The following is a 26,552-nucleotide window of genomic DNA, read 5'->3' on the forward strand; positions in this document are numbered from 1 at the left end:
AACTGCTTCATTTGTCCTATGGTCCCGAAAAAAAACCATGCATCCTGTATGTGAGTACCAGCACCTTTTTTTTTTCCCAAAAAGTTAGCACTGGATAGGTCACATGGTCTTTTCCTGTTTCTAAGAATCAAAGAGGACTATGACAAGGCCTGAAATGGTCTATTGGAGGAGGCCAGCACTGTCAGATATGCAGACCAGATATGGGAAAAAGATTGTGAGGGCGCTGCTGTTGGTTTGCATATGGAAGTTTTACGCTAATCTATCTACAGTGCTAGAAAACTAAAGAGGAAGAATCTTAGCTGGGCAAATGGACCAATTTGTCTTTATCTGCTGTCATTTGTTAACACCCCGTACTTTGGGTAGGGTTTAAGATTGCTGTTCGGCATTGCAATGGTGAGGCCCATCCTTGTCCGGAGCATTAGCCATCATCAACTAATCCCCCGCCTAGCCTTTCCTTTAAGAAACCTCTGATGGTCCAAGACGCCAAGCCTTTCCATGAACTGAACTGACTCACACTCCAGTCACAAAGGTCATCAAACTGAAACTCAACAGGATGGCTCTTTCTGAAGGACACAATGGGACTGTTACCAGCATGGGTCATTCTGCCGGTGCTGCAGCACATCCCCCATAAGCTGCTTGCAATTTCTGAACTGAAGTCGATTGGAAGGTAAGCCAGGATGAAGGCAAAATGCAGGGAGGGAAGCCAGTAGCAGCAGCAAAAACTGCATGAATGCAGAGCAAAGCAGAAAGCAAATCTTTGTCCCCACAAATTCAGTAACAAAGAATGTACTGGGCCCTTCCCCCTATATACATACACACACACATATATATATATATATTACACCCCGGCTTTCCAGCCCGAGCATCAGTTCCATACCACGAGCATTCAGAATGGCTTAGCAGGGGATGCCCCATTTTACTGTTGGACCAACAATTTAATGAGTGGAGACAGCGCATCCAGATTCGGCGAAAATGACAGGCACCTAACGCAGATGCTTCATTGGGTATTAGTGTGCGCCAAATATGACTGACACACGAACAATATGTGCCTGATTCCTGAACAGAAAGTTGTAGCTCCTGAGGCAGCCACTTGAGCGGTGGCGAAACTCGGCCAGAGTCGGGCATTTTAACACGACTCCACCAGAATAAACATTTTCAAAGGACATCCAGCTTCTATCTTTTTTGTTTACACCATTTTACTGTTGGCCAGACCGAGAACGATCCAGAGTGTGATCATCACGTTTCTAGTCAGTGATGGATTTAGGTTTTTGATGTTCCTAGGCACTATTAGTGCTGTTGTGCCTCCCCCCTCCCCCTCCGAAGGATGGACAACAGGGAGTAAAAGATCTGAGGTACAACCCCTCAGATTCTGTAGCAGGAATTAGAAAATTCTGAAGCACATTTACAAACATTTTTGTTTATTTTTTTGACATCAAAAAATAAAGTACTTTTCCAACCTTGCTTGTATCTGTATAATTCATTTTCTTTGTATTGGGTGAGGAAACGGCATCTCAAGTACCAGTACAGGGAGGCGATATTGGGGATGGGGAGAGGAGAAGCAGAAGGAGAGAGCCAGGCATGGGGAGAGGAGAGGGATGACTGGTGATTAGGGAGAGAAAGAAGGACTAGGAATGGGTTGAGGAGAAAGTGAGAGGAATGAAGATAGAAGGGAGTGTGAGAGGGAGAGAGGACTGGGGCTAGTGTAGGAGAGTAAGGGGATGGGAAGGATGGGGAACATTAAGGGAGGGGAAGTTCGGTAATTTGAGATGGGAGAAGAGGAATGAGAAGGATGGAGGTTCAGGGATTGAGGAAAGGGAGGAGAAGAAGAAGGAGTAGGATGGGGATCAGCAGAGCGAGGATCTGGGGAACAATGAGAGGTAGGAAGAAAGGAACATTTTGGGATCTGAGATCAAGGGAGGGTTGTAGTTGTGGGGTAGGGAGGAGGGTGTGAAAAAGGAAGGAGGTGCCCCTACTGTGTTCTAGTCCTGCTCCCCCTTGCATCCCCTCTCTAAACTCCCACCCAGTCTGGCATAAACACACACACAGCCTGGCACTAATTCCTTTTCTTTCACATACACTCCCTCTCTTCTTTCGTTCCACCCTCTCTCAAACCAGACACATGCCTCCCCCCCCCCCCCCCAAAAATAATCTTCTCTTAACTCCTAGCCCTTTTCCTCATCCCCATGATTCCCCCATTCATCTCCTCCTAACTTCCCAAAAATGACCCACCTTTGCTCTTACTACTCTAGACTCACCAACTGAGAGAAGAGACTGGAACAAGGAGCAGAGCAGCTCTTCTTTGTTTCGCTTTGACTGTTCCAGTCTCACCCCTTCCCCTTTTGTTTCCTGCATGCTGCCTGACAGGGGAAAGGCTGGATCAGAAAGGCTGCCAGGCAGAAAATCTTCAGCTAGCCTGCTGCCTGCTACCCTAGGTGCCTATTGGCAAATTCAAGCCTGTTCCGGTACTTTCTTCCAGAACTGTGATTTTTTTTTCCTTTTAATTAAAGATAAACAGGCGCACAAAGGCCTTAAAGCAGCATTCCAGCACAGCTGGTCACAAAATTGAATGTATAGTGTGTTAGGAATTGTGTGTATGTGGGCCCTGGGCCGAGGTGAGAGATGGTACCGCCCACGGGGAGGAGCCCCGTGAGCCTCACCATCGGAAGGCGAGGTCTCAGCTGTGCGATGTGTAGAGCAACAAGTGCTGAAGAGAGATAGCAGAGATGAGAGGCAGAGGAAGCTAGAGAGAGTGACCCCTGGTGGTGGAGTCACGGAACGTCAGCGCAGGGAGCTGATGCTAGTTCTAGCTAGAGAGTCCTTGAATCTTTATTAGAGAAGTAGAGTACCACTGCCTGCGGAGCGGGGAGTGTGGGAGAAGACACACAGGCGCTGGGGAGCCCCCAGGGTCTGTGAAGTGGGGTACACCCACGGAGTAGTCCTCTCTAGATTAAGATATGGCAATGGTCCGCAGAGCAGGGTACACCGGTGAGGGTCCTCAGTAGCGATGGTATGGTAAGGGTCTGCGGAATGGGGTACACCAATGAGGGTTCCTCTGTAGCAATGGTACTGCAATGGTCCGCAGAGCGGGGTACTCACTATAGTAGAGTGAAGGTTCCAGAGAAGGCCCTGGGGAACGGAGCAGGCAGAAGTCCTAGGCGGAAGGCCTTCTGAGGAGCGGATAGCCAGAGACAGGAAGGGTCCCCGAGGAGCGGGTACCCGGAATGTCTCACGCCACGGAAGCAGCAGCTGGAACAAGAGTCTGTAGTGAGCGAAGCGGATTCAGCGATGAGGGAACTCGTTGCCAAGTCATAGGTAGGCTTAAGAGTCCTTGAGGAATTACGTCATCTGAGGGGGATGCCCCCGAGGTTCCCGCCATGATGTGCGTAAGACTGGCCCGGTAGCGCGCAAGTGCACCTAAGGGACTCCAAGGGCAAGATGGTGGTCGGCAGCGTCCACGCCATCTAGGGGGGCCCAAGAACCAAGGCGTGTAGGTCGGCGATAGCTGGCGGAGGCTGCATGTCGACCCAGAGGAGTCAGTGTAGTCAAGCAAGAGGTGAGCAACAGCAGTTGCAGCGATCTGCGACCGACGGGCGTAACAGTACCCCCCTTCAAAGGGCCCCTCCCTGGGGGTTTGGGCTTCTTTGGGTGAGAAGCATGGAACTGCTGGATCAGGCCTTTGTCAAGGATATTGACTGCAGGTTCCCAGCTGTTTTCCTCAGAACCAAATCCTTCCCAAGAGATCAGGTATTCCCATCGCTTTCCGCGCTTCCTCATAACCAAGATGTCCTGTACCTGATATATTATGTCCTCCTCAGACACCAGAGGTTGGGGCTCGGGTGGTTTCTTGGAGAACTCGGACAAGATGAGAGGTTTTAACAGTGAGATGTGAAAGGCATTATGAATCTTGAGCGATGTGGGCAGGCGGAGACTATAAGTGACCGGTCCCAGCCGGTGAAGTACAGGAAAAGGTCTAATGTATCGGGGAGCGAAGCAGGCTGAAGGTAGTTTCAAGCGAATAAAGCAAGTGCTGAGCCACACCTTGCCTCCAGGATTAAACTGAGGAGCTGCCCGATGATGAGTATCGTAAAATTTCTTTGATTTCTGAGCGGCTTGCTGTAGAAGTTGTTTGGTGTGGTCCCAGAGCTGATGTAACCCCTGTGCAGTCGCCTGCGCCGCTGGAGAAGATACAGACAGAGGCAGTGGAAGAGGAGGCAGAGGCTGGCATCCATATACTACTTGGAAGGGTGATGACCCGGTAGATGCAGACTGGTGTGAGTTTAAAACGAACTCGGCCCAGGATAGTAAGTCGGACCAGTCATTCTGCCGAGAATTCACATATGCCTGAAGAAACTGTTTCAGGGTTCAGTTCGTCCTCTCTGACTGACCATTGGCCTGTGGGTGTTAGGCCGATGTGAGGTCTACAGCATTATCAAATTTTTTACACAGGGACCTCCAAAACCTGGCTGTAAATTGTACACCCCGATCTGAGAGTATATGTCTCGGGAGTCCGTGGAGGCGAAAGATGTGGCGAATGAATAACTTCGCTAATTCTGGGGCTGAGGGAAGACCAGGTAGCGCCACAAAGTGAGCCATCTTTGAAAATTGGTCCATTGTAACCCAAATGGTGTTGTTGCCACTGGAAGGAGGGAGGTCCACAATGAAATATGTGGCTATATGGGTCCACGGCTCACTGGGTGCCGGAAGGGGTTGTAAGAGACCCCAAGGATGGCCCGCTGGTGACTTCTGAAGTGGACAAGTGGGACATGATTCCATATACACTTGAGCATCTTTCTTCATGGTTGGCTACCAATAGAATCTTTGGAGAGTGACAAGAGTTCTAGCTTGTCCAGGGTGTCCTGCCAGCAAGGAATCATGCGCCCAGTGGAGGATTTTTCTTCAAAGTGGTTGGGGGACCACCGTTTTTTCAGAGGGTACTGTGAGCGTGGTAGAAAGGAGAACTTTAATTGGGTGAATGATGTGTCGAGGAACATCCGGAATATCTTCTGTGGTGAACGAAGGAGAGAGGGTGTCGGCTCGAGCGTTCTTATTAGCTGGCCGGTATCGTAGTAGGAAATTGAACCGAGTAAAAAAGAGAGACCAGCGGGCCTGTCTGTGATTGAGGCACTGTGCATGGTGCAGGTATTCGAGGTTCTTGTGGTCAGTGTATACTGTGATCTGGTGCTGTGCCCCCTTGAGCCAGGGGCACCACTCCTCAAAGGCCAGTTTAATTGCCAGCAATTCCTTGTCCCCGATTCCATAATTACGCTCAGCTGGGGAGAAGCGTCAGGAGAAGAAGGAGCAAGATATGATGCGCCAACACCAACATAAGAAGCGTCTACTTCGACGATGAAGGGTCGTCAGGGGATTACGCAAGCGTGATTCTTGTAGACACCCTCTCTCCTTCCTTGAGTTCCTGAAAAGCGGTCAAGGCCTCGGGTAGCCACTGAGAGGGGTTAGCTCCCTTACGAGTCATGGCTGTGATTGTGGCGGTCAGTGTAGAATAATGATGGATGAACTACCTGTAATAGTTCGTAAACCCCAGAAATCTTCGAAGCGCCTTAAGGCCCATTGGTTGAGGCCAGTCATGTATGCTCTTGATCTTTTGTGGATCCATTTGGAAGCCCTGACTTGATACCACATAGCCTAGAAACAGGACAGATTCCTGGTCGAATGCACATTTCTCCAGCTTGGCATACAACTGGTTGTCCCTTAGGCGTTGCAAGACATTGGCAACATCCTGGTGGTGGCTCTGGAGATCTTGCGAAAAGACCAGGATATCATCCACATAGACCACAACGCAACTGTAGAGCATGTCTCTGAAGATTTCGTTCATCATATTCTGAAACACCGCTGGAGCGTTGCAGAGGCCAAACGGCATTACTAGGTATTCAAAATGGCTGTCACGGGTGTTAAATATGGTTTTCCATTCGTTGCCGTGACGGATCCTGACTAAATTGTAAGCTCCTCTGAGGTCCAATTTGGTAAATATCTTGGCCCCCTGGAGCCTGTCGAAGAATTCAGAGATTAACGGCAAGGGGTAACAGTCCTTCTGGATAATCTTGTTTAAGCCGCGGTTATCTATGCACGGCCAGAGGGAGCCATCCTTCTTCCCTACAAGAAAGAACCCTGCTCCAGCAGGAGATTTGGAAGGCCGAATGAAGCCCTTTGCCAAATTTTCTTGTATATATTCAGACATGGCCTTAATCTCTGTTAGCAAAAGTGGGTGGACCCTTCCGCGGGGAGGCTGTGTTAGGCAATAAGTTTATAGCACAATCAAATGATTAGTGAGGAGGTAGAGTGTCTGCAGCCTTTTTGGAAAACACATCCCTGAAAGAGAAGTACTGTGGTGGGAATCCCGGAAGGGACGTTGCGGTAACCAGGCAAGGTATCGGGGACACGACCTCTAAACATCTCTTATGGCAGGAGTTGCCCCATTGGGACAATTGTAGAGTGCTCCAATCAAATTGTGGAGTGTGTAGTTTTAACCAAGGTAATCCCAGGACCACAGGTTGTATAGCTTTGTCCAGAACTAGGAAGGAAATGGTCTCTGAGTATAGAGATCCAGTACGGAGTCGAATGAGCACCGTGGAGAAAGTACCTTCGCCTGGTAGTGGCTCACCATGAATGGAGGAGAGCAATAATGGCATTGGCGTATGGACAGTGGGAATCCAAAGATGTTCCACAAGTTGCCTTAAGATAAAATTTCCACCGGCTCCGGAGTCCACCAATGCCAGGATGTGAAATTCCTGAGCGTCCGAGTAAATGGAGACAGGTAGAGTTAATGGAGGAGAGGGTGAAGTCAGGCCTAGGAGAAGTCCTCCAGCAGAACTTAGGCCTGGGAGTTTCCCGGACAGAGTGGACAGGAGGGTACCGCATGTCCCGGTTGACCACAATACATGCAGAGACCAGATCTTTGACGTCTACGCTTCTTCTTTGAGGATAGATGACTGTGGCCCATTTGCATCATTTCTTCCTCCTCGATGCCTTGTGTAATAGCGGGCTGAGCGGATGACATTGGACAGCTGCGCGGGGCTCCTGAAGTCGTCCTCTTGGATCCTTTGGTCTCGTGCGACCGCTCACGAAGACGGCGGTCAGTGCGACCGGTGAGGTCAATAAGAGAATCCAATGCCTCAGGGAGTTCTCGTGCTGCTAGTTCATCCTTGATAAGTGGGCTCAGACCTTCGAGGAATATGGCATGCAGGCAGCCCAGGTCCCAGTGTAATTCAGAGGAGTGAGTCCTAAACTCGATGACATAATCAGTCAGAGGTCTGGAACCTTGTTGCAGATGCAGGAGCATAGATCCGGAGATGGCCTTTCGACCTGGGTCATTGAATATGGACCGAAATAGAGCAAGGAAACCCGGAAGGTCCTGAAGGATCTGATCTATACGTTCCCAAAGGGGTGATGCCCAGGCCAACGTTTTTCCATCCAGGAGGGATAGGATGTATGTTGTCTTGGAAACTACATCAGGAAAATATGCAGGTTGTAAGGTAAAGTGCATGTTGCACTGGTTCAAGAAGCCCCTACATAATAAGAGGTCACCTGCGAAATGAGGAGGTGCCAGCAGAGGCACTGTAGGCTGGAATGGTGACGCATATGAAGCAGGACTAGGCTTGGCAGGTGTCAAGGCGGAGTCCAGCCAAGTGTTCAGTTGGTTGATGGCATTAGCCAAAGACTCCAGAATCCTTTGTTCTGTAATTCACTGGGCCAGGCCAGGGATGGCCTGGAGTGCCGAGACCTGTGCCGGGTCCATGTACTTGGTAATTTGTTAGGATTTGTGTGTATGTGGGCCCTGGGCCGAGGTGAAAGATGGTACCGCCCATGGGGAGGAGCCCCGTGAGCCTCACCGTCGGGAGGCGAAGTCTCAGCTGTGCAATGTGTAGAGCAACAAGTGCTGGAGACAGAGCAAAGATGAGAGGCAGAGGAAGCTAGAGAAGGTGACCCTTGGTGGTGGAGTCACGGAACGTCAGTGCAGGGAGCTGACGCTAGTTCTAGCTAGAGAGTCCTTGAATCTTTATTAGAGAAGTAGAGTACCACTGCCTGCGGAGTGGGGAGTGTGGGAGAAGACACACAGGCGCTGGGAAGCCCCCAGGATCTGTGAAGTGGGGGTACACCCATGGAGTAGTCTTCTGTAGATGAAGATACAGCAATGGTCCACAGAGCGGGGTACACTGGTGAGGGTCCTCAGTAGCGATGGTTTGGTAAGGGTCTGCGGAGCGGGGTACACCGATGAAGGTTCCTCTGTAGCAATGGTACGGCAATAGTCCACAGAGCAGGGTACTCACTGTAGCAGAGTGAAGGTTCCAGAGAAGGTCCCGGGGAACGGAGCAGGCAGAAGTCCTAGGTGGAAGGCCATCTGAGGGGCGGTTAGCCAGAGACAGGAAGGGCCCCCGAGGACCAGGTACCCAGAACGTCTCATGCCACGGAAGCAGCAGTTGGAACAAGAGTCTGTAGCGAGTGAAGCAGATTCAGCAATGAGGGAACTCATTGCCAAGTCATAGATAGGCAGGGCCAGCCAGCTTAAGAGTCCTTGAGGAATGACATCATCCGAGGGGATGCCCCCAAGGTTCCCGCCATGATGTGCATAAGACTGGCCCAATAGCACGCCCGCCTAAGGGGCTCCGAGGGCAAGATGGCAGTCGGCAGCGTCCACACCATCCAGGGGGACCTGGGAACCAAGACGTGTAGGTCGGCGATAGCTGGTGGAGGACGAGAGTCAACCCAGAGGAGTCAGTGTAGTTAAGAAAAAGGTGAGCAACAGCAGTCACAGTGTAACATAGTGTTTTTTAATCTAGTATTTACAAAGCTTATTACAGGTATCCAACACTGTATTCTTTGTGTGTGTGTGTGTATGTTGTATCTCTCTCTCTCTCTCTCTCTACATATAAATGTGTGTGTGTGTGTGAATACACACATGCACGCACACAACTAAGAGTACGTTTTCAATGGGGTGCCTAACTTGCAATGCACACACGCACTGTTCAGCCCGCACAAATTCCACCCATTTTCAAAAGAACACAAGATGTGCCATATTGGGTTGGGCCCAGCATCCTGTCACCAACAGGGGCCTACCCAGCTCTCTCGCATCTGGCAGGTCCTAAAGAGGAAATCAATTCCTTGTTGCTGATTCTCGGAGATAAGCACTGGGCTTTCGCAAGTCCATCTGGTTAATAACAGTTTATGGACTTCTTCAAGGAAAACCTAGGGATGCTAAGATTCCTTGACTACATCTTTCAGAAACAAATTCCATGGCTTGATTGTGCGCTGAGTGGAAACAAATATATATATTTTCTCCGATTTACTTTAAATTTGCTACTTATTAGTTTCATGGAGTGTCCCCTAGTCCTAGAAATATCTGGAACAATAAATTACCTGCTCCATCCCATTCATGATTTTATAAATCTCTATCCTATCTCCTCATTCCTGCCGCTCTCAAACACAGATACAGGCTCCCCCCAACCAATCCTCTATCAACCCCCAGCCCCTCTCCTCAACATATTGTCCACAGTGACTCCACAATCCTTTTCCAGGTAGTGATGCCCAATACGGAATGCAGCATCGCGCACCTGTAGTTAGGATTATACTTCCCTGTGTTCATCACTTTACATTTGTGGTCCAGACACAGACTATCCATGTACACCGAGCTTGAATATCGGCTTGTTATGCAGATAAGAGCTGTACGTGTATACACTTAACACGGTGTTGAACAATTTAGCAGCATGCATTTGACTGTACATGTTTAAAACTGAAATGTACACGTGTAGCTTCCAAGCACGCTTCTACCCTGGAACACATCTTTTCTATGCATCCAAAAGTATAACCAAACTGTCTGAAGGTTAGAAATCCACTTGGGGCGTTTCCAAGATGGCAATGTAGACGGTTGTGCTGTCGCAGCTCCCGTCTTGCTATTTTTCTTTATATTTATATCTAGACCATAATTTGGTCTTTGGAATTAATTATGCCGCATAAACGCAAGGGCAAGATCAGGGTTTTCCCGGCGGACTCTGGTCAAGCGGCGGAGCAGCGTTTAATCAGCCAGTACACAGCCGTCCCACAGATACAACTGGCGGTGAGCCCCATTGGCGGACTGCGGAGAGAGGCCACGATATGGCCCGGGGAAATCACCTTAAGCCCGCCGGATTCTAAGCAACCTCCAATTGCTTCCTCGCCGAACCCTGCCACTTCTGCACCGACACCGATAGATGGTGAGAATCCCATCGGAATGCCTGTGCCCGCGGGAAGAACCGGCGGAGTTTCGGGAGAACTCCCTACCTCCTCCCTGCTGAGAGCGCTGGATCCCCTAGAAGGAGGAGCAGCTGGAGGTGTAACTTCTATGGATGGAAAGGAACGTGGCCCAGCAGGAGAGTTTGGATTGAACGACTTGGAGGCAGAGGATTTGATTAAACCTGAGGTTGTTTCCATGGACTCCCTTTGGGGAATGACGGCAGGTATGTCTAAACTAATAAAGGGACAAACTTCTCAAATAGTGAATCTGGGGAGAAAATCGGATTTGGTGTCTGGGGACAGCTTTCGTGCAAAACAAGAACAGGCGCAAGCAACTGAGGCACTAAAGCAGGAAGTGGAAAAATTACAGGACACATCTACAAACCTAGTGCGAGACTCCCTGGTTTCCTCAAGGCGTTTAGAAGCTGTGGAAAACTTTCTTAGACATTTAAACATCAGACTCTTAAATTTCCCCAAGATGTTGGGTGAAATACCTTTTGTGACTTTTAAAAAATATCTCCAAGAGGCCTTAAAGATTCCACCTGAGCAAATACCTCCAGTAAAGAAAATCAGTTTTTTAACTCAAAGAACTGGTAATGTTTCTTTAAGAGAAAAGAATAGGCCTGATCTTTCTAACCTTACCCAGTATTTGGAAAATTCAGAAGTGGAAGTAATAGAGAGAGCTGTTTTGTTTACATGATTATATTCGGAACAGGACTTCAGTCTTATAATGAGAGCTTATTTTAAGAATATGAAAGAATTGTATTTAGGTCAACTGATCCGTTTATTTCCTGATTTATCTCGGCCGACTCAGTTGCTGAGAAAAGTTTTCTTAACTATGAGAGCGGAGGTGTTGGAACTAGGAGCGAGTTTCCATCTTCGCTATCCATGTAGATGTGTGGTAAAAATTTCTAATAATGTATATGTTTTCTTTAACCCAGATCACCTGAGAGAATTCCTGGTTAGTAAAAGCCAACCTCCTCCCATTGTAGAATAAAAGAAAGTTAATCTGTGCAGGAACTATGTCAAATGTTTCTTTGCTTGTTGACTTAGAATTCTTCTCAATTATAGTAAATACGCCTCCCCCCCAAAGTTGCTTATATAGATTTATTGAGATATAAAATATGAGAAGGAATATGTCTAAAGTCATATTATATGTTTAAATGATTTTTCTTGTTATTTTTAAAACTTGTATCTCATGAAAATGTTTCAAAGTTATTCTTTGTGTATATTGTTTAAAAATTGATAAATAAAAAAAAAAAAAGAAATCCACTTAACCTGGACATGACTGACTTAGATTGGTTAATTTTATTTCCACCCATGTAAAAGGTCCCTAAGCCTTTGAAAATGTACCCCGCATTACTCAGATAGCTTGAATATAGATCTTGGTAAAAGGGAAACTAATACTTTTTATCATGAAAGTTAATTTTTCAGTGAGCGTTTGCAAGCAAACCTCTTTTTCTTCTTCAGCAGTGTCCTCACCCCCTTTCGGGGTGCTCAGAGGGTGCTTCCATGGCTCCAGCAGTGTCTCCCCGATAAGCCACACAAGTCGGGTACAGAAGACCAGTCTGACACGCAGAGGTCAGGCTTGGCCCAACAGCTGTAGAGCAAGCAGCCGACGCTGCTTCAAATAAAGGCTGCCGAAGGTGTAGTCTCGCTCAGCAAGGCACAACAAATCATTAGCCAAAAGAAACAAAAAAAGTTGCTTCTTAGTTTCATGTGGACAAATGGGATGAGGTTATGCCTCTACACCCTCTGCCAAGAGCTGGTGCCATTTTTGGCAGTATATTTTCTTATTTATAAACACCATACGCTATGCCCTAAATTAGTGAGCTGAAATCATTCCAAGATGAAACATAGGATACTTAAATATAAATCCAGTCTATTCCCAAAACAGACCAACAGCAATAACCGTCCCCCTCCCCACACAAAGAGATCCCATCCTCCAACAATATCCAGCCACTTCAAACTGGAAGAGGTATTCCTTTTTTGATTTCCCGGATAAGGCATTGTGACAGAACTGAAGCAGTATTGCAGTTGAGTCTTATGATACCCAGATGAAGTAAGCAACTTCGTCTAAGTCAACAGGATAGTCTGTCAGCAGGATTGGTGTCTTTTGGAATAATTCCCCTTTGTAACTACGCCATTTGCCTATTGGGAGATACACATCTCTTTCCTGTTTGCCCATTTCCAGGACAGGGGCCACCATGAGGGTGTCCCCAATCAGGAACTGAGAGTCGATTTTGTGAGCGGTCTCATCGCTTGGAGAAATCCACCAAATTGGTCTTATGATTGGATCTCCTGTGTCCGTGACTTCCCCTGCCAACTCCAACAGGAGAGGGGCAACCAAGGATTCATGAAGCTCCGTGAATTTCTGTGCAATTTCAATTACCTCCTTGCTGTAAAGCCAAGGGGGAATGGAGAACTGCATAGAGGGCATAAAAGCCGACAGTTCAAGCCAGCGAATGTACAGCTCACGGTCTGGTTTCTCTTCAGCTCCAGCAGTCTCATTTGGATAGGTGTTTCCACCAACCATGTCTGGCAGTATAAAAGGGTAACCCAGCATGCTTATTGTGAGAACCGTAGGAATCAGCGACTTAAGCCCAAGTTCGTACCCCCAGACAGAGTCACGATCAATTATACGGAAGAAACAAGATATGTTTTGGGACTGATAGCCAACTCTCACTTCAGCACGCTCATAGAAAGGGATGGCCATTTCAGTGTACCGTCGGCTAAAAATGCTTGGATCAGACAAGGGCCTGAACGTGCTAAACTGTTTGGGGATATAGCTGGTCTCCCCAGCATCAAATTTGAAAGACGAGATACTGTACTTGGACCGGAGCCCTTTCAAGTTGTTCTGAAACCATTCTCGTGCTGCTGGGTTTGTAAAATCCAATATAGCACCAATGCCATTCCACCACTGTACCATAGCAGGGAGTTTACCAGTTGGCTCCTTGATGAAGAGCTGCCTTTCTATTCCCACTCCGAAATTCCTCGAATTATAATTTATGAAGGGATGTATCCACAGCGTAACTTTAAATCCATCTTCTTTCAATTTCTTAAACATTTCTGTTGCGTTAGGAAACTTCGCAGGGTCGAAATCAAAATCGCCATAGGCTTTTGAGTACATGTCATCTATTTCAATATGACTGCAATTGAACTTGTATTTTTTAATCTTTTCTGTGAAACGTAAGAGCTTTTCCTGGTCAATATCCGTTTTGTACAGCGCCCAGGTTGACCAAATTGGGTATCTGAAGGCACTTTCTGAGGGTATCTTTGAAGGTTTGTTAAAGTACCGTCGCACCATGTATTTGTGGATGGAAGTCACATCTGACCCTACACAGACCCGGTAGCTCAATTCTGGGAAAGGTGGCTGTCCCAGGGGAGGTTTGTATGAGGAGTCCTTGTACCTCGCTTCAAAGAAAAGAGACTTCTCAGTGCTGTTCCACCCAAGGTGAAAAGGAACAGAATCATTAATTTTGATGGCTGCTGCATTTGATGATAGCCAATATCTTTCCATGATGCCTCCAAAGCTGTCCCGGAATGAGTAGACATCGCTCGTCACAAACGGCTTAGGCTCCTGGTATCCTGAGAGTTTGATTGGCCAGTGCTGTATAGCCATTTCAGCTCCTCCGTACCAATGCGCCTCATCCCAAAACATGGTCTGTCTAACCACCAAGTCCTCCACAAACTCTTCCCAGCGAACTCTGTAGCACATCACAGTATCTTTTGGTTTGACAGTATGAATGAAAAAATTCAGTCTCCCTTTGTATGATCTAGTGCAGGTTAAATTCCCCCCAGCTTTGGAACAAGACTCTAGGTCAAGGTTACCTGACTGGAAGGCCATCCTAAAGACTATTTTCCCTTGCTGGTTCTTGATGATGAATCCATCCTTCCTCAAGTCCAGCAGTTCAGTCTTTAGGTACTCTGCCTTCCGGAGCGATGCTGAATAGTAACACCATGCTACCACAGCAAAGATTAACAAGAGAATCCCCAAAAGGACTGCTCCAATCAAGGGCTTCAGCTCTTTGGGTGGCTTCTGCTTGACTGGAGTAATGTTCTCTGGCAGAAAGGTGTACATTGTGGCAATCTTTCCAGAGTCTTCTCTCTTTCTAGATCAATGACAAAACAGCTTATAGCTGACAACTTAATTCAGGAGCATTATTCTTGGCACATTTCAGTTAACTCTGCAAGCTCTGAAGGAAAGGAGAATGTCTTTCAAGGGGCAGTTGTTGTTTCTTATCCACGTCTTCATATTTCTGAAAGAGGGGGAAAAAGCAATTTCAGAAAGCATCTATACTTTAAATTCATTAGCATTTATTTACAATGTTACAATGTAAAATAGGGCAGTTCTCGCCCTATTTAACCTGTTATCTGGAAACCGATGTGATATCTCGATCGAATGTTGGTATACAAAAGAAATAAATAAATATAAATAAATTTATCTATTTATTATTTCTTAAATTCTGCAATTCCATTAAAGACGTTCAATGCGGATTACAATAGGTACATACACAATCCTGATAATATACAAAGCATGTTATACCCCCAAAATAAAAAAACAATAAAAGCAAAACATTAATATAAAAGCTTATGTAAAAAAAAAAGCATGCCTTCAATTTTTTTTCTAAAACTTTAAAAACGTTTTCCTCCTTTAAGCCTTTAGGGAGGTTGTTCCACAAGGAAAAAGCATGGATCCTGGTAGTTTGTAATCTAAGGGCACACAAAGATGGTATAACTAAACATTGCTTATCTTGTGAGCATTATGTTCTTTTTGGAATGTATGTGACTAGCCTGCTTGCTAATAAGCATGGAGCATCTGAATATAACAACTTATGCATCTGCACTAAAATTTTGAACTGCGACCGTAGCTTCACTGGCAGCCAGTGATGAAATATCAGAGCAGGAGATATTTGCTCCCTTATTGAAGTCCCTGTAATCTTGCGAGCTGCTGCATGTTGGACCAAATGTATAGCCCAGTGGTTCCCAACCCTGTCCTGGGGACCCCGTAGCCAGTCAGGTTTTCAGGATATGCCTCTACAACATGCAAATTTTCTCAAGCATATTCATTGTGGATATCCTGAAAACCTGACTGGCTGGGGGGTGGTCCCCCAGGACAGGTTTGAGAACCACTGATTTATAGGCTATTGAAAAATCTATCTGACCAAACATCAATGTCTATAAAGCAGCACGAAACTGTCTTGAGGGTAACAGACTCTTCAAGGGGCATTTATAATTTTAGCTTACAAAATGCCCCTAAAATCACTTCCTTTATAGGAGATTTCATGCACAATTGCAATATATGAACAATTAAGATATCATGGCATCAATTCTGCAGAATGTGAAGGAGTGCAAACAATCTTGTACTGCAGTGGTTTCCAAACGTGTCCTGGAGGAAGCCCCAGCTAGTCAGGTTTTCAGGATATCCACAATGAATATGCATAATAAGGTACAATTTGCACGTATGGAGGTAGTACATGCAAATCTGTCACATGCACAATCTGCCTGGCTGGGTTTCCCCAGGATAGGTTTGGGAACCTCAGATGTACTAAATCCTCCCTGGCGCTGACATGAATGTCTTTTTGGCAGCAGAAGCCGGGTGGGGAAGCACCATGTATGCAGTTCAGGAATTTGACATAATTCAGGCCTCTTATTTTAGCTTGATTCTAAATCAAAAGCTTATGGGTAGGTGCAGCAGCCAACTTTTATTGAGCAGTAAAAGCTCTGGCACGCTCAGATAAAAAAATAGTTCCCTATTAGAAAAGGTCTGGCCATTCTCGACGCTGCTGTAAAACCAGCAGCCGCTCACTAGCAAAGCACCAGGTGTTTTAGACAGCACAATATCAAAACAGAAAAAAAAAAAAAGATTATGATCCCCCCTCTTCTTTTTTGTGTGGGGGACGATGAGTCTAATTTCCAGGCATCGATGTAAAATATAAATATTTTTCCTCGGGTAAAAGTATGATAAAGAAGCGGGAATAAGGTCATCATAACGCGTGGTCATCTTTTTTTTTTTTTTCAAATAAGTTCTAAAACTAAGAAATTAAATGTACTATTTATTTATGTATTTATTTTAAATTCTTATATACCGACATTCCTGTATGATATACAGATCACACCGGTTTACAGTACAACGGAACTGTCGCATGGGAGCGATACAAGGAACATTTGAAAATTTAAAAATATACTAATGCCTAAAACAAAAGAGAACTAAGAATAAGACAAAAGGGGGCATCAACAGAAGCAAGAACCAGGCTATTAGCTGGTGAGCACTGTGACTGAGAGCTCACCTATGTTTCCTAACAGATGTTGCAGGTTTGCTGAAAGACAGAATAGTACTGGGTGTGGGGGGGAGGGCATGTGCAGGGCCCCAGGCACAGCTGGAACACCTGGATGAGCTTACAGTCTCCTGGTGCACTGGCAAAAGGAACAAAGCAGTTACATATTTACCTTGATAAGATGATAAAGCAGCTTCAGTGTTGAACACATGGCTTGTCTAAAGCAGGTAAGAGAATAAAGCCCCAGACTATCAGCAGACTCTGCTGTCCAATGGATTACTTGAAAGCTGCAGAAGTTCATTTTTAGGCTGCAGTCCAGTGGCTCTGCGCTCAGTGCTCTGCTTTGGCCCACTACCGAGACCTGGGTTGCATTCATGGCTCTGGCCGGAACCAAACTGGGTCAGATCAAAGGTCCATCCAAGCTCAGTTATCCTGTCTTTGGCAGAGTTTGGAGGATGAGTATCAGAAACTGGGCATGTGCAGTGTTGTCCGTTTGCAGTTGTATTCCAGTAGTTATGATCTAGGTAAATACTGACCCTGGTGCGACATCCCTGATTGCTACGTTAAATAGCCTGTGATTAATCAATCTTCCATAAACTCGTACAACCGCTTTTTCAACCCTTGGCCCTTGCTGTTATTGAGCGTGCTGCTGAAGTGGCCGTCACAGCCTCTTGCACAGAAGGATTCGGTCAAATGTGAGTAGCTGGCCTTGTAGCAGGCAGTACAGCTTGCTTCACAGACATCAGTTCCTTCTCTAGGAGGTCACTGCTCAGCCTTTACACAGGCATGAATGTGGGAGAGCAGAGAGGGAGGGAAAAAAAACATCTGAGGCCGTTTACTATAAGATATCATGTCTTGGCTGAGCTAGCTCAAGTTGCATTAAGCATTTGGCTGTGCACATGTGTGCAACAACAGTCAACTCTGCCAAGACAACGCAAAGCCACGGTACTACCAAGAAAACATTTCGAAATAATTTAGTTGACAGTAAGAACATGCAAAACCAATGATTAAGCTGTACTCTTCTTGGTGTTTCCCATTTCGTCTCAGCAGCTCGCCGAGGTCGCCTTAAAAATACACTCAGCTGTACAAACACAGCCAGCGCCAGGCATCAGGGCTGCCTTACAGCTGCAAGGCGTTCCCTCCCAGCAGGGCCCAAGCACATCACCATCATCTCCCTGAGGTGCCTGGACCTGCCAACCCCAAGCCCCAAACACAGGCCACCTGCCTTGCAACACTAAAGAAACAGAAATACGAGGAAAGAAAACGAACACCAGACCCATCCAAGTCTGCCCATTTTCCCTTCCTGTTGCAATACTGCAGATCCGAGTTGATCTTCAGTTTTTGTTTTCATTTCTCCTCAGCAAAGGATCTTCTGTGCTTATCTCAGGCTTCCTTGAATTCTACTATGTCTGACTCCACCGCCACCACTGGGAGGATGCTGCCTGTATCTACCACTCTCTCTCTCACTACAGCCAAGCCATAGGGACAGTCAAGAGAAGGGACTGCAACAAACATATCTATATGTTTTTATTGAACTGTAAAAAAAATATACATTAGCACAACAGAGTATAAGGGAATACTTCACACAGGCCGTAGACATCTATATTTTATAAATAAGAGAACTGCACGTATGCATGTCCATTGGAAAGCTAAACCTGGGGCTTTTTCATACCGCTGCCCTGAGGCTGTGGAAGAGCGGACACAGGGAGATTGGCCTCTCGCCTACTTTAATGGGGTTTAGGCGGAGCCTGAAGAATTGGCTATTCAGGCCTTCTGCAGCAGCTCTGCAGGTCAGAACCAGATGCGGATATTGGAGCAGAGTAGCACGGGCTATTTGAACAGGCGCTTGCCAGCAGCTTTAAGGCAGGTTTGATCTAGAGGTGCTTGCTAGTGTAGGTGAGAGAGGAGCTTTACAATTCTAAACAGAGAAACATAGAAATGACGGCAGAAGAGGACCAAATGATCCATCCAGTCTGCCCAGTAAGAACATAAGAACATAAGAAATTGCCATGCTGGGTCAGACCAAGGGTCCATCAAGCCCAGCATCCTGTTTCCAACAGAGGTCAAACCAGGCCACAAGATCCTGGCAATTACCCAAACACTAAGAAGATCCCATGCTACTGATGCAATTAAAAGCAGTGGCTATTCCCTAAGTAAACTTGATTAATAGCAGTTAATGGACTTCTCCTCCAAGAACTTATCCAAAGCTACACTAACTGCACTAACCACATCCTCTGGCAACAAATTCCAGAGCTTTATTGTGCGTTGAGTGAAAAAAAATTTTTCTCCGATTAGTCTTAAATGTGTTACTTGCTAACTTCATGGAATGCCCCCTAGTCCTTCTATTATTCGAAAGTGTAAATAACCGATTCACATCTACTCGTTCAAGACCTCTCATGATCTTAAAGACCTCTATCATATCCCCCCTCAGCCGTCTCTTCTCCAAGCTGAACAGCCCTAACCTCTTTAGTCTTTCCTCATAGGGGAGCTGTTCCATCCCCTTTATCATTTTGGTTGCCCTTCTCTGTACCTTCTCCATCACAACTATATATGTTTTGAGATGCGGCGACCAGAATTGTACACAGTATTCAAGGTGCAGTCTCACCATCGAGCGAAATAGAGGCATTATGACATTTTCTGTTTTATTAACTATTCCCTTCCTAATAATTCCTAACAATCTGTTTGCTTTTTTGACTGCCGCAGCACACTGAGCCAACGATTTTAAAGTATTATCCACTATGATGCCTAGATCTTTTTCCTGGGTGGTAGTTCCTAATATGGAACCTAACATTGTGTAACTACAGAATCCCATTCCCCTTTAACCCCTGTTGGTGAAGATGTATTTTAGATGTATTCTGGCTGACAATGGGATTTTATGATTTATTGTAACTGGCTTGCTAATTTCTTGTATTGGTATTCTGTGTTAGATTCGGGCATCTCCGGCTGGCTTTACAGGTTTGATGTCTTATTCTATGATTCTTTTATTTATTTATTTTCAGTATTTGTTACCCGCCCTTGCATGGTTCAGGGCAGGGTACTTAGTAAAAACATTCGCAATATCAGAACATATACAGAATTCATATTATCAGGACGTTAAGCAGAATGATGAAAACGGCAGCTCTTAGAATGCTCAAATGAGATCAGGAAAGGCAGGCTGGGATAGGTAGCTCCTAAATGCCTTTTCAAATAGTTTTGGCTCTTTCATTGCGTGCAACTTGGCAGGCACGGAGTTCCACAGGGAAGGGCTGGCAATTGAGAAGGTGCGTTCATGTGTTTTGTTAAGGTGTGCCCATTTTTAAGATGGAATGTTAAGGAGGCCTTTATTTGATGACCAAAGAGTCCTTGTAGGTGTGCAAAGCTTTCGTGGGGCAGTAATCCAAGGAGAGGTGATATCATTGAGCAAACTATGAATGATGGTGGCGTGCTTGTATTGTCTAGGAGGTGATTGGAAGCCAGTGTAAAGAGAACAATATAGAGGTAATGTGTTCATGGATGGGAGTGTTGGTAAGTAGCCGAGCTACAGAATTCGGAATTATTTGTAGTGGACGTAGAACATATTCTGGGAGACCATTATGAAGAGAACTACAGTAATCCATACCTGAAAACAAGAATGATTGAAGGACTGTTCTGAAATTTGAGGGGTCCAGTGGTGGCTTGAGAAGGCATGGGAACTGAAGCTTGTAGAAAGAGGATTTGGTTACAGTCTTTTTGTGAGAATCGATGGACGGTGAAGGGTCAATAAGAACTCCTAAGTTGCATACTGTATTGCAACTGGAATGAAATGTCCATCGAAAGAAAATGTATCGGGGAGACTGGAAGGTGGGAAACGGGAAAGAATTTGTTTGCTTTTATTGATGTTCAAAAGAGTTTGTTTTGGTGAAGCCAATTACGGGCTGTGAAGAGACAGAGAGAGATGAATTGCTCAGTGAGGGCCCACGATGATTTCAATGGAATAAAGAACTGTATGTCGTCTGCATGCAATTTGCAGTGTACCCCAAGGTTCACAGGCAGCATAAGGGGGTCAGGTAGATGTTGAAAAATGCCACCGAGAGCGCTGAGCCTTGGGGTACACCAGACAAGAGGGAGAACCAAGAGAAGATGTCTGAGCTACAGATCAGCTGTTGCTTATGGCCTGTCAAATAGGAAGAGAATCAGGATAGAACAATACCAGATGGAGCGTTGTGTTTTATCGTTTTTTGGATTTTAATATTATGTGCTTTGTGATGGAATGCGCTGACTGTATCTCACCTCGGGCACACTCTGAGGAGATGAGCGACAAATCTGATGAAATAAATAAATAATAAACCTCAGAGAACCTCTGCAGGTGATCTGCAAGCTCTTGAGACAGGCTGGACTGCTAGCTGAAACACATGAGGTTTTAGTTTACCTGTGGATATTGCTGTCCAATACACATCTGTTGTTCGAGGTTGCAATTTCCACGTGGTTCTCTTTTTCCTTCTACACCTACGACTACTAAGATCAGTGTTATCTTTCATGTTGTCGCGTTCCATCGCACGCCGTATTACACCACCGTTGCATGATCAATTTGCGATACATAAGTCTCTGCTAGATGTTGTTTACAATTGGTGACATTTGATCTTTGCAATCCGTGTCCATGTACCATTGTGCTCTCGTTTAATAATACAGATTTATTTCTTAAGCAAGCATCTTCATGCTTGATCTCCGAAAGCCAAACAGGCCAAGTCTAACCCTTGCATTGGGGGCAGGGGGTGATCCTGATTAGGCTGAGGGTTCTTTTCCAAGGTGGTGGATCAGATGGCGTAGTGGACCTGCAGGGAAACTCACAATCAAAGTAAGGGTGACCAATCCTTTCTGTAAAAACAGGTTTCTCCTGCGCTAAACCTCAGGATTAAATCCATGCAACTCTAAAAGCCCGTGATTCCAAAACAGGTCTGCTTTATTTGCACAGGAAGACATTTACAAGTTCCTTTTCACTGGAGCAATGAGTGGAACAATTCTCAGCTCAAATCAGGTTGTCAGTTTTACACATCCCAGACAGGATTCAAATTATTTACCTCCAGCCCAACCTCAAATGCACAAACTTAAGGACTGTTAAGCCAGTTGTTCTCTTCTTCTTCCAGATGTGGCAAGTATTCCTATACCGTTCCATTAATGACTTTCTTCTAATGTAACTTTACCTGGGAGCACTTTTGGGATCCCAGATTCACCATTCAACAGACAAATCACTGATGATCTTATGCCAGCTTTAGACAGCTCCAAGACCTTAAAGCATGCCACTTCCCCTCGGAAATGATCTTCTGACTCATTTTCTACAAATGTCCCCGCTCCCCCTCACAGGATCCTTTGGGTCCCGATGTTACGCTATGGAAGAGATTCTATTCACACTCACGGCTCCACTGTCACCAAAGTGGGGACGATGCGGAGTTCAGTCCCCTTCAGGGATGAAGGTGCTCTAAAGCTGATCTTCATTTTCCTCCCTGGAGCCCGAGTAAGCTGCTCAGGAAGCTCACCAACCACTCGCCCTGCCATGAGTTCGGGAGCGTCCAACCTCAGCAGAGCCACTGCTCTTCCCGCAGTCAACACTACTGCTAAGACCGAAAGGCCCCCGTCTAGAGCATGCGGGACACAGCCCAGCAGGGATCACACTCTCCGGGCCATGCTACATGGCGCAGGGGGCCTCAGAAGCGTTTTCACTATGGACACAAAAAATGGGAGCTTACCCTTTGGTACTTTCGCAATCAAGACATACCTCTATTTCCGAAGAACCGTAAGCAGGCCCTGAGAGGAAACAAGCCACTGACACTCTCTGCAATTTGCTCCTCTAACCTCTTTGGAAGTCTGCCGGGGGCCGGGACTGCACTGAAACCACAAATTCAGTCCGAAGGGCTGAAGGGCGGCTCTGCCGAAAGGGGAGGTTTAAAAACAAGGGGTGGGGCCGTCTTCAAAGGTGTCCACCTTTTGCTTATGAAGAACATTAGGCATAAATTGTTTTAAAAAAATATAAAAAATCTTTAAAGAAAGCAGAAAGAAAGCCTAAGAGGCGAGGAGAAAGCTGAACCCACAACTCATGCAAACTGACATTTTGAGGGCTGTAGGCGCTGTGACTGCCTTGCCCCATAAATCACTTACAAATTTCACATTTCCTGTAAGCCTTTGGAATATTTTATAGTTTTTCAACTGATCAGGAAACAGATTTTCTCTCTGCTTGAGATGAAATTGTCCAACTGCTGTCTGGCCGTGCTGAAAAAGAAAAAAAAACAGCATTTATTTAGTTTGGGACATGGACGACTGAGTGCCGAGACCCTAATAACATAACTGCTCCGACGAAGGCCACAATGAGTGAAATAAAGAGAGGTGAATGGTGGTAAGGAACGCCCCAGAAAACCAGAGCTCCAACAGACTGAGAAAAACACGATTTTCCCGGTCCTCTTAATATCTGAATAGTGTCTTTTCTATCTGCCTCCTGCTTTGTATCAGTGCCCAGACTGCTGACGAAACCTTCGATTTCTAACAGGAACCTCTGACCTTACTTTTCAAGTTTCTTCTTTCCAAGCCCCTGCACGCCTCTGCCCCTCCTTACAGCACCGTGAGCTCAGCCCAAGCCTCTCGCCTCTCCGCTCCCCCACTTTCCAGCTTGTCCTCGCCATCCTGACTCTCCCCGGTGTCTGAAGCTCGTGCCTCCTCATCCCAGTGCACCCCAGCCCCCTCCCCCTCCCAAAAAAACCTCTCTACCATCAAGTCCAATTATAAAAGGCTCTTCTTCAGAGAAGCATCCCACCACATTCGAGGGGCTTAAGGGGCACTTACAGAAGACAAGGGCATTGTGGAAAGATTAAACAATTTCTTTGCTTCGGTGTTTACTGAAGAGGATGTTGGGGAGATACCCGTTCCGGAGAAGGTTTTCATGGGTAATAATTCAGATGAACTGAATCAAATCACGGTGAACCTAGAAGATGTGGTAGACCTGATTGACAAATTGAAGAGTAGTAAATCACCTGGACCGGATGGTATACACCCCAGAGTTCTGATGGAACTAAAAAATGAAGTTTCAGACCTATAAGTAAAAATTTGTAACTTATCATTAAAATCATCCATTGTACCTGACGACTGGAGGATAGCAAATGTAACCCCAATATTTAAAAAGGGCTCCAGGGGCGATCCGGGAAACTACAGACCGGTTAGCCTGACTTCAGTGACAGGAAAAATAGTGGAAAGTGTTCTAAACATCAAAATCACAGAACATATAGAAAGACATGGTTTAATGGAACAAAATCAGCATGGCTTTACCCAGGGCAAGTCTTGCCTCACAAATCTGCTTCACTTTTTTGAAGGAGTTAATAAACATGTGGATAAAGGTGAACCGGTAGATGTAGTGTACTTGGATTTTCAGAAGGTGTTTGACAAAGTTCCTCATGAAAGGCTTCTAGGAAAAATAAAAAGGAATGGGGTAGACGATGTCCTTGCGTGGATTACAAACTGGTTAAAAGACAGGAAACAGAGAGTAGGATTAAATGGGCAATTTTCTCAGTGGAAGGGAGTGGGCAGTGGAGTGCCTTAGGGATCTGTATTGGGACCCTTACTTTTCAATATATTTATAAATGATCTGGAAAGAAATACAAGTGAGGTAATCAAATTTGCAGATGATACAAAATTGTTCAGAGTAGTTAAATCACAAGCAGATTGTGACAAATTGCAGGAAGACCTTCTGAGACTGGAAAATTGGGCATTCAAATGGCAGATGAAATTTAATGTGGATAAGTGCAAGGTGATGCATATAGGGAAAAATAGCCCATGCTATAGTTACACAATGTTAGGTTCCATATTAGGAGCTACCACCCAAGAAAGAGATCTAGGTGTCATAGTGGATAACACATTGAAATCGTCAGTGCAGTGTGCTGCGGCAGTCAAAAAAGCAAACAGAATGTTAGGAATTATTAGAAAGGGAATGGTGAATAAAACAGAAAATGTCATAATACCTCTGTATCGCTCTATGGTGAGACCGCACCTTGAATACTGTGTATAATTCTGGTCGCCGCATCTCAAAAAAGATATAGTTGTGATAGAGGAGGTACAGAGAAAGGCGACCAAAATGATAAGGGGAATGGAACAGCTCACCGGCAGTGAATGAATGCTGTGACTGCCTTGAGCGCCGAATCGCAGGGGTCGCACAGGCGCGCATTCATTCAGGTGGAGCCGGCGGCTTTTGCCGCCGGCTCCTCCGCCTGGATGAATGAATGCGCGCCTGTGCGACCCGGCCTAGATTTAACACGCGACCACCCGGCTCCCGCCGCCGCCGCCTGTACCCACGCGGCCCTCCGACAGGTATTTAAAAATTTTTATTTTTTTTTCTGACAGGTTTTATGTGTCCCAGATCATTACATTTTCTCGATCATCTCTGTATCGCTTTTTTTTTAATTGTGTTTTATTGTTTTTGAGTGTCTTAAGCGGTGTCGATGGATTTGTTACTAGACTCACAGTCCTAACTCCTACTAGGGGGAGGCGGTAAACTAACACGTTACGGCCGCGGCAAAACAGTGCGTTACTAATGAGATAACCTGAGCGCGCGTTACGGTATCGGAGGGGAATAGCTAATTCCTTCATTATACAGCTAATTCGTTCATTTACATGCCGGGTGGGGAAGGGTTACGTGTCTGTTTTAAGAAGCGCTACGGACGCGCGAAACTGGAGATGTATCGCTGGTTTGCCTTACGCGTCCGAATTGTGCGCAGCGAGCTTGTTACAGACGAGAAATCTTCAAATGAATGTTACTGTATCGAGCTGAAAGTGTAAAGGGTGCTCCTTTTACGCAGTCATTTTATTCCAGCGGATGCAACAGGCAAACACGCGCAGTCTTCTCCCTAACTTCTCTGCTTTTTTTGTTTTGTTTTTTTTCAAGTTGCCCCCACCTCTCTCCCCCGACCCCCGCTCTGTTATTTCTCAGTACTGGGGGGGGGAGAGGAGGGGGCGCCTGCGGCAACCACCGACTTGCAGAGCAGGCACAAACATTACCGAGCCAGGAGGCCAAATTCCTTTTAAGATACCGATCAGAGAGTCCCCCTCCCCTCCCCCCTCCTTTAAAAACACAAGAAATTATTATAATTTAGAAAATGACAACTGCTGCAGGCGTGAACTCAGGCAGCAAGTCAAGAAGAGTTTGCCGTCAGCGCGGGCCCCGGGAAAATTACACGTCAGGAAATTAAAAGCTCCCTCACCCTGGAGCGCGATCTCCCTGTAAACAACTTTTATTAGCGCCCCCTCGGCATACAGCACTTTTATTCCCCGCCCCCCCGGGAAACTCCAGCTCAGTCCCGTGCCAGCGCTTCGGTTCGGCGTTTGCTCCCTGCTCCCTGCGAAACCTCCTCCCAGCCCAGCTCGGGAAGGGTAACAGCAGCTGCAGCAGCTGCAGACGTGCGATCGCTGTCAACCCGCCGCGCTTGTTTTGCAAAAGCAATCGACGTTACCAGGCTGCAGGAGGGTTTGATATTTAAACAACCCAAAAAAAAAATAAAATAAAATGTATTAAAAAAAAAAAAAAGTGCAGCTTGGAAAGGGGAGAAGACGATTCTCCTTCTCCCTCTTAAGAAAAAAAACAAACAAAAAACACAAAAAAACAACAAGAAGGACACTGAAGGTTTTATTTTCGTGCGGCGGCGAAGTCCACGAACTCCTGGCACGCAACGCAGCCCCCCCGGGACACGCGAGTTCAGCTCGCCCCTCGCAGCGATCGCGCTCCCTCCCGGGCATTATTCCAGCTGTCACGGGGGGGGGGGGGGGCTGCCTGTGCCCAGCCCTTGTTTATTCCTTTTCCCCCCTACCAGACATATCCCATCAGCACAGCACCCTAAAATAACGCCACCCCCTCGTCTCCCCTAACAGCGGCTGCCCGTGCAACACAGCCCGGGGAGGGGGAGATCAGAGTCCCCCACCGGCCCCGGAGCGATGGCCCGAAGGAGACAAAAAAAAAAAATAAAGCACACACACGCACCGATCACTCACCCCGCCAGCAAAAGTGGCAACTTGCAAATCATTGCAACACTGTAACTAGTACAGGAAACCCAGGCACCGCCC

The 26,552-nt window shown here is 46.3% G+C and overlaps 1 protein-coding gene across 4 annotated transcripts; it reads right to left on the minus strand.

Annotated features, from left to right (window-relative positions):
• Positions 1-1,397: 1,397 nt before the first annotated feature.
• Positions 1,398-26,552, minus strand: MYORG (myogenesis regulating glycosidase (putative)). Of its 4 annotated transcripts, none has more exons than XM_029581288.1 (3): positions 26,481-26,552; positions 22,614-22,724; positions 1,398-14,483 (listed from the first exon to the last, which is right to left on the minus strand). In XM_029581288.1, the coding sequence occupies exon 3, from the start codon at positions 14,303-14,305 to the stop codon at positions 12,269-12,271; it is 2,037 nt and encodes a 678-aa protein (XP_029437148.1). In that variant the 5' UTR covers positions 14,306-14,483; positions 22,614-22,724; positions 26,481-26,552; the 3' UTR covers positions 1,398-12,268. The 4 variants fall into 4 exon arrangements, with proteins under 4 accessions (XP_029437148.1, XP_029437155.1, XP_029437169.1 ...); XM_029581295.1 differs by having other exon boundaries at positions 26,470-26,522; XM_029581309.1 differs by lacking the exons at positions 22,614-22,724; positions 26,481-26,552 and adding an exon at positions 22,234-22,588.

This window comes from Rhinatrema bivittatum, chromosome 1 (genome assembly GCF_901001135.1).
Source record: "Rhinatrema bivittatum chromosome 1, aRhiBiv1.1, whole genome shotgun sequence".
In the NCBI taxonomy this organism is placed as follows: Eukaryota; Metazoa; Chordata; class Amphibia; order Gymnophiona; family Rhinatrematidae; genus Rhinatrema; species Rhinatrema bivittatum.